The sequence below is a fragment of the Gopherus flavomarginatus genome, chromosome 3, assembly GCF_025201925.1.
Source record: "Gopherus flavomarginatus isolate rGopFla2 chromosome 3, rGopFla2.mat.asm, whole genome shotgun sequence".
NCBI classification, from domain to species: domain Eukaryota; kingdom Metazoa; phylum Chordata; order Testudines; family Testudinidae; genus Gopherus; species Gopherus flavomarginatus.
In genome coordinates this window covers 266,298,855-266,316,448 of record NC_066619.1, presented here as the reverse complement: position 1 = coordinate 266,316,448, position 17,594 = coordinate 266,298,855, and the positions used below count along the sequence as shown (strand labels likewise).

Here is a 17,594-nt window from a genome sequence, read left to right as displayed (position 1 = left end):
AGTGCTCTTATAAAGGAATAGAGTGTAACCATTGATTCAGTTTTCTGCATTTATATAGAACGCATGATTAGTTGTTATATAAATTTGCTGCTATTAATATTCCTTGCCATTACAGCAATTCTGACTATTGAACTGTTCTTGGCATTGCAGTGGACTAAAGAGGATGGACATAGAACTGCCACCTCTGCTGTCCCTAACCTGTTTGTTCCATTGAACACTAACCCAAAGGAGGTCCAAGAAATGAGGAACAAGGTTTGTAACTGCTGTTAAATAATTTAATTTGCCATCACTTTTGTTTAAATTGCATACTTGTAAACAGCTAATAATTTTTGTTGTAAAAAGATCTTGCAGAAATCAAAAGCATGGCTTCTGCATTGTCCTCACCATGATAACTAGAGGCAGAAACAGTCACTATATATTCTTGAACTAAGCTCAGTAGTCCTTTGTCACCTGCTCCCTTTGAGCCAAGGAGGGCTTTAAACTGCGTTCAAAGGGGGCATGTGATAAAAGCCCACTGGTAAGTATCTAAAAAAAGTTACCATACCAAAGGGTTAGATGTGCGGGGGTGGGGAGGACATGGAAAATTACAAGAAAGAAATTAGTGGGGGAATCTGCCCAACATCTTAGATGTTTGTACAGATGCTCCCCAACTTACGCAAGCGTTCCGTTCCGGAACACCTTGTGTAACTTGAATTTTGCATAAGTCGGAAATGTATACTCGACCATTATTCACAAAAAAAACCTCCACCCCCTATTGCTAGCTTATGAACTTTTTCTGTTAAGTATGGATATGTGTAAGTCAGGTTTGCATAACCTGGGAGTCGTCTGTACTCAAATGTAAAAAGTATGGGGAATGAACAGGAAGTATTAGTAGATAAGCTAAATTATGACTTAATTGGCATCACAGGAACTTGGTATGATAAGTTTAATGACTGGAATATTGGTATAAATGGGTATAGCTTGATCAGGAAGGACAGGTAGAGTAAAAAGGGAGAAGGCGTTGCATTATACATCAAGAATATATAATCTTGTTCTGCGGTCCAGAAGGAGGTATAAGGCAGACAAGCTGAAAGCTTCTTGGTTAAGATAAAGAGGGTTAAAATAGGGGTAACATTCTGGTAGGGGTCTGCCATAGATCACAAGATCAGGCAGAGGAAGTGAATGAGGGATTTCTAGAACAAATAACAGAAATATCCAAAATACAAAAGCTGATACTAATGGGAGACTGTAACTGCCCTGACATCTGTTGGAAAAGTAATATGGCAAAAGATAAAATTTCCAGTAAGTTCCTGGAATGCAGTAGGGAACAACTTTTTGTTCCAGAATGGAATTAACCAGGGAGATAAACATTGTAGACTTGATTCTGATCAACAGGGAGGAATTGGTTGCGAATCTGAAGGTGGAAGGCAGTTTGGGTGAAAGTGATTATTAAATGATAGCTTTCATAGTTCTAGAGAAAGGAAGGAGTGAGAACAGCAGAATAAGGATAGGGGACTTAAAAAAAAAACAAACAAAAAGCAGATTTTAACAAATTCAGATAAATGGTAGGTAAGGTCCCATGAGAAGAAAATCTAATAGAAAAAGGAGTTCAGGAGAGCTGGCACTTCCTCGAGACAACATTAAACATGCAACTGCAAACTGTTTCAATGTGAAGGAAAGATAGGAAGGGTAATAAGAATCCAATACGACTCCACCAGGAACTCTTTAATGACCTAAAAATCCAAAAAGGAATTCTACACAAAGTGGAAACATGGACAAATTGATGAGGAGTACAAAAGTATAGCACTGGCATGTAGGAACAAGATCAGAAAGGCTAAGGCACAAAATGAGATACAACTAGAAAGGGACATAAAAGGCAATTAAGAAGAAGTTCTTTAAGTACACTAGGAGCAAGAGAAAGATGAAACAAAGTGTATCTCTTCTACTCAGCGGGGAAGTAGAGCTAATAACTTATGACATCAAGAAAAATGAGGTGTTTAATGCCTGTTTGCTTCAATCTTTGCTAAGAAAATTATTGGTGACTAAATGCTCAGTACAGTTAGTAGTAAGAACAAGGAGGGGAGGAACGCGAGCCAAAATAGGGAAAGGTTAAAGAATATTTAGATAAGTTAGATGTGTTCAAGTTGATAGGACCTGATGAAATTCATCCCAGGTTACATACGGAACTAGCTGAAGCAATCTTGGAACCATTAGCAATTATCTTTGAGAACTCCTGGAGGATGGGTGGGTTCCCAGAGGACTGGAGAAGGGTAAACATAGTACCTATATTTAAGAAGGGAGAAAAAGAGGCCATTTGGAATTGTAAACTAATGAGCCTAACTTCAATATCTGGAAAGGTACTGGAACAAATTATTAAATAATCAGTGTGTAAGCACCTGGAGTTAGAATAGGGTTATAAGGAATAGCCAGCATTGCTCGGTGGTGGTGAAGAGAGGCCTAGGGCAGGCTCCCTGCCTGGCTCCAGGGAAGTGGCAACCCCAGCTCTTAGCTGCACATGCTGCCTCTGCTACGTCTTGCCCTAAGCCCTGGTTCTGCAGCTCCTATTGGCTGGGAACTGGGGCCAGTGGAATTCACGGGGGCAGTGCCTGAGATGGCGGCAGCAGCACATGGAGTTAGGAGTTGAGGGAGAGGAGTTTCTGTCACCCTTCCAGGGAACCCTCCCCCCAGGTAAGCACCGCCCTGCACCCCCAGCCCTGAGCCCTGAGGGGCAGGAGGGCCCGAGACTGCTGCAGCAGCAGCTGGTACATCTGGCGTAGGGGCTACCTGAGCTGCTCTGGCAGCCTCCAGGTCAGGCACGCCAGCCTCTGTGGAAGTCACAGAATCAGTGACCTCCATGACGAACTTATTACTGCTTGGCCAGCTTCTGTGTCTGCTATTAAGTTATAAAATTCCAGGTAAGACTCTCTTTCAGGAGGTAGGATCCAGAATTGAGTCACATACATGATGTGGCTGTTTATTGTTAATTGTGATAGAGCCTGGTGGCCAACCAAGAACATAAGCTAAGCAATGTACAGTCCCTGCCCTGAAGAGTTCACAATTTAAATAGACAAGACAGAAGAAGAGTAGGGGAAAAAGATCAATCATCATGGTAGTGCTGTGATTTTTTTGTTTTTGTTTTGGGGGCTTTTTAGGGATGGGATTAGCTAAATATGTATTCTAAAATGGCTTCTGCTCATCTTAAAATTCTTTGCAAAATATTTCCAAGCCTTTGTCAATGTAAAATTAAAGCTCAGAAATATAGATCCACCAGTCTTTGGATGTTGCTTTATAATTGGGCTGTGATTAGGCAAGGTGTGGTTCTCCCCCTCCTCCCAGATCTGTTGAGCCAGATATTAACCATTTTAAAGTGGTCTAGTGGTTTGAATTCCAGTCTCTGTGTGAAATTAACTTTAAATGTTACTACTGGTCTTCTATGAGGAAGAGGTTTGGATCATCCTATACAGCTTCCATTCTTGCAAAAGTATAAACTTATGTTGGCAATCTGTAGTGTGTGTGTGTTTGTGTTTGGGAGTTACTTGCTGTGTGCTGAGCTTGTGTTTGTCAGTTTGTTTGTTTGGTAGTTTGAAGGACCGTGTGCTGTGGCTGGCAGTTGGAGGCCGTGAGCTTCAAAGGAAAGTTTGAAAGCTCGAAGCCTCTGGTAATTGGCTGAGCCTTAATCAGTAGACGGGGCATTAACTCAGGCCAGGGCTTTATAAAGCCGCGCACAAGCGACCAGGGAGCTTGTGAACAGGGGCTGCTAATGGAGTTTTGCAAGGGAGTTTGGAAGAGGAGTGGGAAGGGAGGGGGGGTCCCTTGTCGGTCCTACCTGTTCCCCTGTAGTCCCCTTAAAACCTATAATCCAAACCATATTCCAAACCCCCTTTCTTTAAACCACCCTTTCATTAACTAGGAGACAATGCAGGCAGAAGCCCAGCAGCAGAGTGGGGGCTATCCAGTTTATTGCACTGAGTGTAGCATGTCTGATTACCTGCCCTGTGGGCGGGTGGCGTATGTTTGCAGTCGGTGCAAGGAGCTCCTGGCCCTCAGAGACCACGTATGGACTTTGGAGGCCAGGGTGGCGGAACTGGAGGAGCTAAGGGAGGCAGAGAGGTATGTTGATGAGGCTTTCCGGGACACTGTAGAATTGTCCCACCTCCGCTCAGACAGCCTCTGTGCTGTTGAGGAGGAAGAAGGGTCCAGGGAAGCAGAGCAGTCAATGGGAGCAGAGGGAAACCTTCTCATAGTTGGGACCCACCTTCCAGATGGTGCTGGGGTTGCCTCTTGCACTGAGGTTACCTCTCCGGGGGAGGGAACTCCAGTTGCTAGGAAAAGGCAGGTGTTAGTAATGGGAGATTTGATCATTAGAAACATAGATAGCTGGGTTTGTGATGACCGGGAGAACCGTATGGTGACTTGCCTGCCTGGTGCGAAGGTTACGGATCTCTCAAGGCATCTAGACAGACTTATGTGTAGTGCTGGGGAGGAGCCGGTGGTCATGGTACATGTAGGTGCCAATGACATAGGGGAGGGTAGGAGAGATGTCCTGGAAGCCAAATTTAGGCTGCTAGGGAAGAGACTGAAATCCAGAACCTCTATGGTGACATTCTCAGAAATGCTCCCAGTTCCATGGGCAGGGCCAGGTAGGCACGCAGAGCTTCAGAGTCTCAATGTGTGGATGAGACGATGGTGTTGAGAGGAGGGGTTTATGTTCATTAGGAACTGGGGAAACTTTTGGGATGAGGGGAGCCTGTACAGGAGAGATGGGATCCACCTAAACCAAAGTGGAACCAGACTGCTGGCACTAAGCATTAAAAAGTTTGTAGAGCAGTTTTTAAACTAGGAGATGGGGGAAAGCCGACTGCTGCAGAGGAGCATGTGGATCGGACACAGACTTCTCTTAGGGGAGAGTCTGATGATAGGGAATCTCCAAGTTATGGTCAGGAACAAAGTACGGAAGAGGATAATGTAAGGGCCAGATCAGATGATAAACAGTCACATAAAAAAGAATCTGGTACATCAGAAAAGGGCAGACAAAGAAACAGGGACAAGTTTTTGAAGTGCTTGTACACAACTGCTAGAAGTCTAAATAATAGGATGGGTGAACTAGAGTGCCTTGTGATAAAGGAGGATATTGATATAATAGGCATCACAGAAACCTGATGGACTGAGAGCAATCAATGGGACACAATCATTCCGGGGTACAAAATATATCGGAAGGACAGAACAGGTCGTGCAGGGGGAGGAGTGGCACTATATGTGAAAGAAAATGTAGATTCAAATGAAGTAAAAATCTTAAGCGAATCCACATGTTCCATAGAATCACTGTGGATAGAAATTTCATGCTCTAATAAAAATATAACATTAGGGATCTATTATCGACCACCTGACCAGGACAGTAATAGTGATGATGAAATGCTAAGGGAAATTAGAGAGGCTATCAAAATTAAGAACCCAATTATAGTTGGGGATTTCTGTTATCCCCATATTGACTGGGAACATTTCACTTCAGGACAAAATGCAGAGATAACATTTCTCGATACTTTAAATGACTGCTTCATGGAGCAGCTGGTATGGGACCCCACAAGGGGAGAGGCAACTCTCGATTTAATCCTGAGTGGAGCGCAGGAGCTGGTCCAAGAGGTAATTATAGCAGGACTGCTTGGAAATAGTGACCATAATACAATAGCATTCAACATCCCTGTGGGGGAAGAACATCTCAACAGCCCAACACTGTGGCATTCATTTCAAAAGAGGGAACTATACAAAAATGAGGGGGTTAGTTAAACAAAAGTTAAAAGGTATAGTGACTAAAGTGAAATCCCTGCAAGTTGCATGGGCCCTTTTTAAAGACACCATAATAGAGACCTAACTTCAATGTATACCCCAAATTAAGAAACACAGTAAAAGAACTAAAAAAGAGCCACCGTGGCTTAACAACCGTGTAAAAGAAGCAGTGAGAGATAAAAAGACTTCCTTTAAAAAGTGGAAGTCAAATCCTAGTGAGGCATATAGAAAGGAGCACAAACACTGCCAGCTTAAGTGCAAGAGTGTAATAAGAAAAGCCAAAGAGGAGTTTGAAGAACAGCTAGCCAAAAACTCCAAAGGTGGTGGTAAAATGTTTTTAAGTACATGGGGAAGAGGGATAGCTCAGTGGTTTGAGCATTGGCCTGCTAAACCCAGGGTTGTGAGTTCAATCCTTGAGGGGGCCATTTAGGGACCTGGGTCTTCTATTAAAAAAAAAAAAAAAAAAGTCTGGGGATTTGTCCTGCTTTGAGCAGGGGGTTGGACTAGATGATCTCCTGAGGTCCCTTCCAACCCTGATACTCTAAGATATAGTACATCAGAAGCAGGAAGCCTGCTAAACAACCAGTGGGGCCCCTTGACGATCAAGATACAAAAGGAGTGCTTAAAGATGATAATGTAATTGCAGAGAAACTAAATGGATTCTTTGCTTCAGTCTTCACGGCTGAGAATGTTAGGGAGATTCCCAAACCTGAGCTGGCTTTTGTAGGTGACAAATCTGAGGAACTGTCACAGATTGAAGTGTCACTAGAGGAGGTTTTGGAATTAATTGATAAACTCAACATTAACAAGTCACTGGGACCAGATGGCATTCACCCAAGAGTTCTGAAAGAACTCAAATGTGACGTTGCGGAACTATTAACTAAGGTTTGTAACCTGTCCTTTAAATTGGCTTCGGTACCCAATGACTGGAAGTTAGGTAATGTAACGCCAATATTTAAAAAGAGCTCTAGAGGTGATCCCGGCAATTACAGACCGGTAAGTCTAACATTGGTACCGGGCAAATTAGTCGAAACAATAGTTAAGAATAAAATTGTCAGACACATAGAAAAACATAAACTGTTGAGCAATAGTCAACATGGTTTCTGTAAAGGGAAATCGTGTCTTACTAATCTATTAGAGTTCTTTGAAGGGGTCAACAAACATGTGGACAAGGGGGATCAGTGGACAATAGTGTACTTAGATTTCCAGAAAGCCTTTGACAAGGTTCCTCACCAAAGGCTCTTATGTAAATTAAGCTGTCATGGGATAAAAGGGAAGGTCCTTTCATGGATTGAGAACTGGTTAAAAGACAGGGAACAAAGAGTAGGAATTAATAGTAAATTCTCAGAATGGAGAGGGGTAACTAGTGGTGTTCTCCAAGGGTCAGTCCTAGGACCAAATCTATTCAATTTATTCAGACATGATCTGGAGAAAGGGGTAAACAGTGAGGTGGCAGAGTTTGCAGATGATACTAAACTACTCAAGATAGTTAAGACCAAAGCAGACTGTGAAGAACTTCAAAAAGATCTCACAAAACTAAGTGATTGGGCAACAAAATGGCAAATGAAATTTCATGTGGATAAATGTAAAGTAATGCACATTGGAAAAAATAACCCCAACTATACATACGATATGATGGGGGTGAATTTAGCTACAACGAGTCAGGAAAAAGATCTTGGCATCATCGTGGATAGTTCTCTGAAGATGTCCACGCAGTGTGCAGAGGCGGTCAAAAAAGCAAACAGGATGTTAGGAATCATTAAAAAGGGGATAGAGAATAAGACTGAGAATATATTATTACCCTTATATAAATCCATGGAACGCCCACATCTCGAATTCTGTGTACAGATGTGGTCTCCTCACCTCAAAAAAGATATTCTAGCACTAGAAAAGGTTCAGAAAAGGGCAACTAAAATGATTAGGGGTTTGGAGAGGGTCCCATATGAGGAAAGATTAAAGAGGCTAGGCCTCTTCGGGTTGGAAAAGAGGAGACTAAGGGGGGATATGATAGGGGTATATAAAATCATGAGTGATGTGGAGAAAGTGGATAAGGAAAAGTTATTCACTTATTCCCATAATACAAGAACTAGGGGTCACCAAATGAAATTAATAGGTAGCAGGTTCAAAACAAATAAAAGGAAGTTCTTCTTCACACAGCGCACAGTCAACTTGTGGAACTCCTTACCTGAGGAGGTTGTGAAGGCTGGGACTATAACAATGTTTAAAAGGGAACTGGATAAATTCATGGTGGCCAAGTTCATAAATGGCTATTAGCCAGGAAGGGTAAAGAATGGTGTCCCTAGCCTCTGTTCATCAGAGGATGGAGATGGATGGCAGGAGAGAGAGCACTTGATCACTGCCTGTTAGCTTCACTCCCTCTGGGGCACCTGGCGTTGGCCACTATCGGTAGACAGATACTGGGCTAGATGGACCTTTGGTCTGACCCGATACGGCCGTTCTTATGTTCTTATGTTAGCAAAAATTAATAATGGGCTAACTTGCCTCTAATTGCTGTTTCTGGTGCTGTTAGTTGATGCCACTATTGGAAAAGGGAGTTTGTGCAGGTAAAATCTTGTAAAAGATTACTGGCATGAACACTGTTTAGTGCTAAAGGAGAGTCTGTTTAGGGTTAAGGATAGAGCTATCATCTTTGTCTCAGCAGCATTGTGGAATGGTAACTGTTTAATATGGAAAGTCCAGTGCAATTTAACCAATCCCAAAGGCATAAATCTTGAAACCGAAATCTATACATTTGAAAGGTTCAAGCAGGCAGATGCTGATACTCGTTATGTTGAGTTTCTCATGCTAATGGTACATTTTCTGTGTGAACATGCCTTCTTTTGAAAGCCCTTGGCTTGTTAAATGGTAGTTGAACTTATCATGTAGAGTCCTTCACATACTTAGGTTTCAAGTTTTTATAATCTGCTCTTCCTGTGGGAGCTGTGTGGGTTTTATTGGGTTTGGTATTTGGCAGCAATCCAGTCATCAAAAAATTGTACTCTAAGAACAATATTAAACATTTTTGTGTAGCAACGTAGATGGTAGATTTGTTGGTCTTGTCCAAAACAAATAATTTATGGAAACCCTGGTTTTGGGAGCAGTATTTCAGACAGAGGTAAAGGTCAGAGGCAGACTAGATTGCATAGACAGAGCTTTATATAAGGAGCTCGAATACCCTGACTCTTCTGAAGTATCTGCTCTGTAATGGTCCCAGTTCTACTAAATAGTACAAAGAACTGTCAACATAAGATTAAAGTAACTAGAAGTTCAGTGCCAAAACAAATTATATTCTAGGTTCCTGCTTTCCACTATAAAATATATTTGGAGAAACAGAATTGTTAATAAACTTGCAACTGACAATGGAAAGAATATGTGGAATAAGACTCATTCTTACCTTTTTGCAAAAACTGTCATGGAAACTGTCAACTTAAAACATGGTCTAAATTTTTTTTTTAATGTTTATAAAACCTAAAATCAATAAAAATGTCTTCACAGTTAAAAAGAAACAAAGTGAAAACAATTGTTAAATGAACATTTCCACTGTGGTGCTGAAAACCTGAAAGTGAAACCAACCAAAAACAGAAGTAAAACTGATTTCCTGAGTTTTCATTGCCCCAGTCAAGATAAATGCAAGGAGTAAACCAATAATATAAACAGCATTGTGGGAATAGGATTTTTAATTTTTTCAGTTTTAATAATCGTAGGTGTTGATAATAAGATGGATAGTCTCTTTTGTTACAACATAACTTTAAGATGAATATCCATTTCTCATCCATGCAATCACAAGTGAATCCCTCTAAATTTATCCTCTTCTGCAGCTTTAGAAACAGCACTCCAAACTACTTTAGAAATGTTGCATGCTGGGTCAGCAATTATGGTTTCATTGCCCTCACAAGATATTCAAGTTCAAGAATTACTTTATTTCTATTCCCACTTTGTGGAGTAAGGAAATAGCTTGCAGACATTGAAGACATGAAAGAGAGCATTTGTATTTAGATACACAAATGGATACTTCTTTGTGCAATTAACTGATTTTTGCATTCAGAAATATCCATTTGTGCTCATGCAAATAAGGGATTTTGCATTCTCGAACGAATGTACTCATTAACATTCACTTCAAAAGTATAGCCACCACTGTCAAAGTTCGGATTCTAAATTGAGGTGGTAAAGAGTATTGTTATTAAATCAATTTGTACGTATCTAGAGGATAGTAGAATTATAGTAATAGCCACATGGATTTGTCAAGAACAAATCAGGCTAAACCAATCTAATTTCCTTCTTGGACAGGAATACTAGCCTAGTGGATGGGGGAAAGCTATAAATGTGATGTATCTTGATTTTAGTAACGCTTTTGATGTAATCTGCAACATTCTCATAAGCAGATTTGGGAAATGTGGTCTAGATTAAATTACTATCAGGTAAGTACAAAATTGCTTGAAAGATCAAAGAGTAGTTTTCAAAGGTTTTCTGTCAAACGGGTGGGGAAAAATCTCTAGTGGGATCCAGCAAGAGTCTGTTCTGGGTCTGGTACTAGTTAATATTTCCATTAATGACTTGAGAAGTGGAGTGGAGAGTGTGCTTACAGAATTTGTAGATAACACAAAACTGGGATTGGTCGCAAGCACTTTGGAAGACAGGATCAAAATTCAAAACTACCTTGACAAATTTTAGAACTGGTCTGAAATCAGCAAGATGAAATTCAATGAAGACAAGTATAAAGTACTACATCATCTGAGGAGGAAAAATAAAATTCACAACTACAAATGGGAAATAACTGACTAGGTATAAGTACATCAGAAAAGGATCTGGGGATGATAGATCAGAAATTGACTGAGTCAATGTGATGCAGTTGCGAAAAAGGCTAATATCAATCTAGGGTATTAATATTAACAGGAAAGTTGTATATAAGACACAGAAGGTAATTGTTCCAGTCTACTCAGCCTTGGCGAGGCCTCAGCCAGAGTAGTGTGTCCACTTCTGGGCACCACGCTTTAGGAAAGATGTGAATAAATTGGAGAGAGTGCTGAGGAGAGCAACAAAAATGAGAAAAGGTTTAGAAAACCTGATATACGAGGAAGTGTTTAGTCTTGAGAAAAGAAGGTTGAGGAGGGACCTGAAAACACGCTTCCAATGTGCTACTGGCCATTATAAAGAGGATAGTGATCAGTTGTCCTCCATGTCCACTAATATAGGATTAAGTGTAATGGGCTTAATTTGCAGCAAGGGAGATTTAGGTTTTTTATAAATAGATATATATATATACACACACACATACACACACACCTCTACCTCGATATAACGCTTCCTCGGGAGCCAAAAAATCTTACCGCGTTATAGGTGAAACCGCTTTATATTGAACTTGCTTTGATCCACCGGAGTGCGCAGCCCTGCCCCTCCGGAGCACTGCTTTACTGCTTTATATTTGAATTAGTGTTATATCAGATCGCGTTATATCGAGGTAGAGGTGTATATATAATTAAATGTGCGCATGCGCACATACTTTCTAGCTACAAAGGTTAGTTAAGCCCTGGTATAGGCCTCCAAATGAGGTTGTGCATTCTCCATCACTGGAGGGTTTTAAGAACAGGTTAGACAAACACCAGTCAGGGGATGATCAAGGTTTACTTGGTTCTGCCTCAGCTGGACAAGATGACTTCCCAAGGTCCCTTCTGGCCCTACATTTCTATTATTCTACTTTAGTAGCACTTCCTGTTGGTTTTGGAATTACTCTCTGTGTGGTGTGGTTATGGAATATGTGGACACTAAAAGGTTGAACACAGTAAAAGACTGATCCAGAATGCACTGATGCCCCTCTAAATTGTCTTTCTCTGCTTCCTGATCAGTCTACTTTTACCATGTAAAAGGAAGGCAAATGCATGCTGTGATACCTAGATACCAAACTAATCTAGATCAATAGAATTCTGGGGGTACATCTTCAGCTAGTGTAAATTGTCTCAGCTCCATTGACATCCATAGAGCTATGATCATTTATACCAACTTGGGATCTGTCCCTAAAACCTAGCTGAAAAAGGGGTTTGTTGTTTTTGTTTTGTTTTGTCTCTTGCCCCTCCCCCCACAAACTGAGTGGATAAAATGGATTTGTCTACTGTTCACATGTATTTATCTGCTTTTTTCTTCACAGATCCGAGAGCAAAACTTACAGGATATTAAAACCGCTGGTCCTCAGTCACAGGTTCTTTGTGGAGTAGTAGTGGACAGGAGTCTTGTACAGGTGAGAACACAGAGTGCCATAAAATATAATCTTAAAGTTAATGTCTGGTGTCCTCTGCTGTCACCTAATATGTCACTATAACATTATTCTTTAATTGGCAGAGAGTAACTGTTTATAAGGTAAGTGTTAGAAATAACACACCATTGTCTTTGTGAGAGTGCTCAGGGTCAGAAATGTAAGAGGCTTTACTAGTGCAGCTGATGCATGTCTGTGAGAGATGCTCTTTGATTTATGGCTGAACGTAGTGCATGAAAATTTGAAAAGGCTATTTGTATGGGATAGAATCCTGCTCAAAGCTAGTCAGGCTTTGTGACAACTTGGATATTTTTCAAGTTAATGTACTTTTAAAATATAAGATATTGGAAATAGCAGAGTCAATTTTGTGTAATAGTGTGTATTGAATATATTCTGATAACTTGACAATAATTTATTTGGAGAGCAATTAAAAAAGAAAAAAACTATTGGTATTGTACATCAACAATAAAATCATTAAGCTAAAAATACTGTCTTTGGTGCACTAAGTAAATAGACCTTTTTTTAATTATTGTTCAGAATAAGAGTTTAAAGTGTTCTCTATACAGTTACTCAGAGAAGTGCACACTCTTGTGACTTAAAAACGTACATCTCAGTAAATGTGAGTAATATAATTGGCAGCAGATAAGTATTTTCTGATGCACTGTATGAAGTTTGACTAGTCATGTCATGAACATAGCATTTTTCAGTCTGTGTGATATTTGTGTGCATGTCAGTTCATTATCATTGCTATTTTATCTACCATTTACTGTTTCTCTGCATGTTTATAACTAGTGTCACATAATGCTCATGGTTGATATGTTAAAGCTTGGGCTTGGTTTGCTCTGTTTACTCAATTTACTGTTGCAGGATGCTCCCCTCTCAGACTGTACGGAAACTATTGAAGGGCTCGATCTCACAGAGCAGGCCTTTAGTCCCGCTAAATCTCTCTCTGTTAGAAAGGTACTTACTGCCCTCTCATACTGCTCTAAATACTGTTGTTCACCCTCCACTTCTACCTCTCCCTACTCTGCCCTGTTACCTGTAATAGCTAGAGAGTTGGCTTTAATAGAAAGACTAGATTAGGGGTGGCCAACTTGAGCCTGAGAGCGCGAGCCAGAATTTACCAGTGTATGTTGCTAAAGAGCCACAGTAATATGTCAGCAGCCCTCCATCAGCTCCTCTCTGCCCCACTCCCAGTGCCTCCCACCCACTGGCAACCCCTCTGATCAGCACCTCGCCCTCTTCCCCGCACCTTCCGATCAGCTGTTTTGTGGCGTGCAGAAGCCTTGGAGGGGGAGAAGCGAGGGCACGGCAGGCTCAGGAAGGGGTAGAGTGGGGCAGGGCCTGTGGCAGAGCCAGGGCTGAGCAGTGAGCACCCCCTGGCACATTGGAAAATTGGCACCTGTAGCTCCCGCCCCAGAGTCAGTGCCTATACAAGGAGCCGCATATTAACCTCTGAAGAGCTGCATGTGGTTCTTGAGCCACAGGTTGGCCACCCCCAGACTAAATGGATGTACAAATTATGTATGTGCCATTCTACAGGCAGTTAAATTACCCTTGTAAAATACTTCTTAAAGTTGTTGGGTTTCTTTTTATATATTCAAACTGGTGAATAACATAAAAATGTGCTTGAAGTTACGGGGCTCGTCAGGAGTTCTGCATGTGGTGGTTGGTTTGTGCATGTCATTGGTTTTCAATAATCCTAATTTGAGATCCATTTTGAGCTAGCCTAGTCTCAGCCCAGTCGCATCAATGTAATTCCAAAGATAACCACAGGTCTAAGGTTTACCAAGCTGACTTAAAATCAGAAAGTGGGGGGTTTTTTGGTTTTTGGTTTTTTAAGGCTCCTATGCTGCAAGGATGCTGGATGCCTGTAATAGGAGTTGAAATACAGGAGTTGTTCAGCACTCCACAGGGCTGAGTCCTAAATATACTAATTTTCAAATGGTTAATGAATAAACAATATCTATGGCATTTTATGAAGTATAATTAAGGCAGAAGATAAATCTAAAATGTATTTTGGGTTTTCTTGGGAGGCTAAGTAAAATTGGAGTAATTTCCACAATGGAAATTCTTCAGTCTGTCCTTTGGTGGGAGTTCAATATGGAACTTCAGCAGGTAGATGTGTATCACTCCTTTTCTTCTCTGTCCCTCACCACCTCCATCAAAATCTCAAATCAACTGGAAGCTAAATAAATTGTGCCTCAAATCTCCTTTCTCCATCACCATGTTTATCCTGTCAAGAACTGAGAACAATTTGAAATGTATAGTTGTTGCAAGTCCTGTGATTTTTTTTTTTTAACATGTCATCTGTGATCAGCCATTCTGTATTGTAGATACATCATATACCATAATATTGTGAGCGGGGTAAACACTGCTTTTCAGGCCAAATCTCATGTTCTTGTCAAAAGGTAGCTATATTCTAAAGAGAAGGGTAATGAATTATTCTTTTCAGAGTTAAGGCTAGAAAATATAAACCCAAAAGCAAACACTTCAAAAGCCGTGTCTGTCCTTCACTTTTCTATCTTCTCTGCTCAGTTATCATAATTTCAGCAGAGGGATTGGTGGTTTTAAATAATGTGTCATCACAATATACAGTAATAATTTTTACCAGTGAAATGCAAGATTTCATTTCAATTCATATAAAGTGTTTGAATAATTGCAGTGCTCTTGTAATGAAAGTATTCACAAGTACTTTACAAGGATTTTAAAGGTAGCAGAGGCCAGAAGTATGAGCAAAAGTATGTAATATGTTTTTAACAGTATATAATGTCAGGGCAAACTATCCAAATGAAGTGTGTTTTCCCCTCTTATTGGTGTCCGTTAAAATCCTAGGTTACCAGTGAAATGATGTAAAATTAGCTGTCTTGACACATAGAGTAGTAGTTACCTACCTATACATTATCTTTGTATAAAATGAGAATTGGGAATTTGGGACAGGAATATTTTGAAGAGTGAGGAATGATTGTATTGTAAAAAATGGCATTGATGGGTAAGCAAGTGATGTAGGTAGATTGTGCTGAAAATCCAAACACAAATTATATATTTTCCCTTCCATGTAAGATGTTTTCAGAGCAAAAAAAAACCTATAGGAAATATAATGCGCAATCAATCTAACTTTTAAAAATCAATTGCACTGTCATGATTTTATAGAGCACTAGAAATTCTTCTGTTGTCAATTTCTTAGAAATTTGCACTCAAATAAAGTAAATAGTAAGAAATTGCTATCTGAATAGGATTTAAAAAAATAAATATTCAGTTAACATTGGGGTATACATGAATTAGTAACACATTCGTTTGAGAGAAAATTTCAGTGTTACATACAAAATATGTATATAATCATTTGAGTCCAGTCTTGCCTAGAGCTGAACTGATAAATTATCAATTTTGCCTTGTCAAATGCTTTCACGCTCTAAGAAATTCTGGTCATGTCGCATCACAAGGTCCTTATGCATCACATAATTGTAATCACATTGTGAACCATATTAACTAAGTGTCTGCTGCAATCCTAACCAAATAGGGAATTTGGGTGGGGTTTTTTCACTGACATTCTGTGATGTAATAAAATCAACAAGGTGGGCCATTCCCCTATTCTTGAAATGGAGTAGCTATTCATGTCTCTTCCTAAAAACTGCTCCATAGCTTTGCTTTTGCTGAGTAAGTTCTGTGTTCTGCCCTGTAAGTGGCTCCATTTCAGTGGTGATCTCTGGCTGTTAAACACCTTGAGACCTGGTCCTTTCAGATAAAAAGCACTATATAAGCACATGATGTTAATGTGAATTATTAACTGCCTGAACTTTTAAATGAGTTGGTTATCTGTTAGCAAGACAAAGTGGGTGAGGTAATGTCTTTTATTGGGCCAGCTTCTGTTGGTGAGAGAGACGAGCTTTCAAGCTATCAGTTATCTATTGTATTTCATGTGCTTCATAAAGGGAGGAAAGATCCTCATATTAGGTGCCAGTACTGTTCATATTTACCCCTAAGATTAAGATGTGTTCTCAATTTGCATTTATGAAAGCAAAATACAGCAGAAAGTTTACAAAGTGAGTTCTTTTTTACCAGAAATTTCCATGTAGGAAATGTATAGCATTATCCAGAGTTGGACATTTCTCTTGTTCACCTTCTGTGTGGGAGAAACTTACCCCTCATACTTCTCAAGGGTGGAAAGAAATTGCATTAATGGCTGCCAGTCTCGCCCACTGCTCCTCTGTTGTTAAAATAGTAAAGAAAGCAGTCCTAATGCACAAGTCAGTCACACGTAGTCAGACAACCTTCAAATAGTCTATTATAGTTTAAAATAATATTAAAATCAGATAATGGTTCAAATGAAGTCAAAGGAACATCAGCTTCTTCTATATCATCATATTGAGAGAGCTCTTCCTTAAGGTCCTCTCTCATTATAGATGAAGACACAATAAATTCCTGGATTCCGAGTTGATGAATAATCTCAAAAATATTTTGTGCCATCTAATCTTTTTTAAACTATATTATAGAAAACAAAGGAAAGTTGTTGTTGTTTTTTTGTTTGTTTTTTAAATTGGGGATCACATACCTGGTTTAGTGAAAGAACCCTGACTTTCTTCTGAAACATCAAAAACTTAATGATGAAATGGGGTGGACCCTTCCTCTTGAATGTGCCGTTTATTAAAGTGTGTCCAGAATGAAGCAATTAGTAGCATATCTTCAGTAATTTCAACTCATCTGCAGTTTCTAATATGGCTACTATTATCAGTTTGGAAAGTCTGCTTCCTACTCTGAATTCAAGATAGTTTCATACTTGCATGTTTTGGAGACCTCATGAAGATTTTTATAAATTCCTGCCTTTGCATTGCAACCATATCTTTGGTCCTGGTAATGCAAGTCTCCACCTAATCTAATTATTTACCAAAAACTTTAAATTTTTTGTTTCAGAATATCCATAGTTAATTCAAATCACATGTGTCTGAATGGACACTCTTTGCACTATTCTTTTTTGGAGGAGGAAAGCAAAGTAATTCTTGATCGAGTCAGCAGTTCTGTCCTGCTTCCAGTGGCTGTTCTTTAATTGTGGTGCATTTCATGCTGGGATCATCCAGGTTTTTAAGGCAGCAGGAGGCTCTGGTGGAGATTTAGACCTTTGTGAAATTTCTGTTTTTAGTTTCTCTTCCAACTCCAATGAAGAGCTTTAGTGCTTGATGGGACAGAGCATCAGGCCTCTTACAGGGATCTTCAGTCCCTTCCTGTAGGCTCTTACCAAGAACACCTCTCCTGTCGGGTAAACAGGGAGTGAAATCACACACAAACCTCCAAATGGCAAGAGCTCCCTCTACAATGCACCCAGTCTATATCTGCCTCAAGGAACAAGCATTTCTTGAAGTCCACGTGATATCATCAGATCATGGAAGTTTAAAGATGTAAAAGCTCATCAAGTCCTTCATGGATCCTGCTGTTCTCCTCCCCACCAGCCCATGTTGTTTATTTTTAGTGATGTCTCTAATGTTGATGTCTATCATGAGGCTTCCTCTCCTTCCACTGGGAGACTATTCTGCGGACTAATCCATTGGAATATTTCTTGATAAGCCTAATAAAATTTCTGTTCCTTAAC

General features: G+C 40.0%; 1 protein-coding gene across 21 annotated transcripts in view; it reads left to right on the top strand.

Moving 5' to 3' along the window:
* ADD1 (adducin 1) overlaps positions 1 to 17,594 on the top strand; it is a 262,757-nt gene that overhangs the window by 96,870 nt on the left and 148,293 nt on the right. For 16 of the 21 annotated variants that reach the window (XM_050947469.1, XM_050947462.1, XM_050947471.1 and 13 more), the window contains 3 exons: positions 151 to 252; positions 11,906 to 11,995; positions 12,878 to 12,970. In XM_050947469.1, coding sequence (XP_050803426.1) covers positions 151 to 252; positions 11,906 to 11,995; positions 12,878 to 12,970 — 285 coding nt within the window. The remainder of the gene's footprint in view (positions 1 to 150; positions 253 to 11,905; positions 11,996 to 12,877; positions 12,971 to 17,594) is intronic. The other 5 variants (XM_050947474.1, XM_050947464.1, XM_050947473.1 and 2 more) reach the window with 1 other exon arrangement.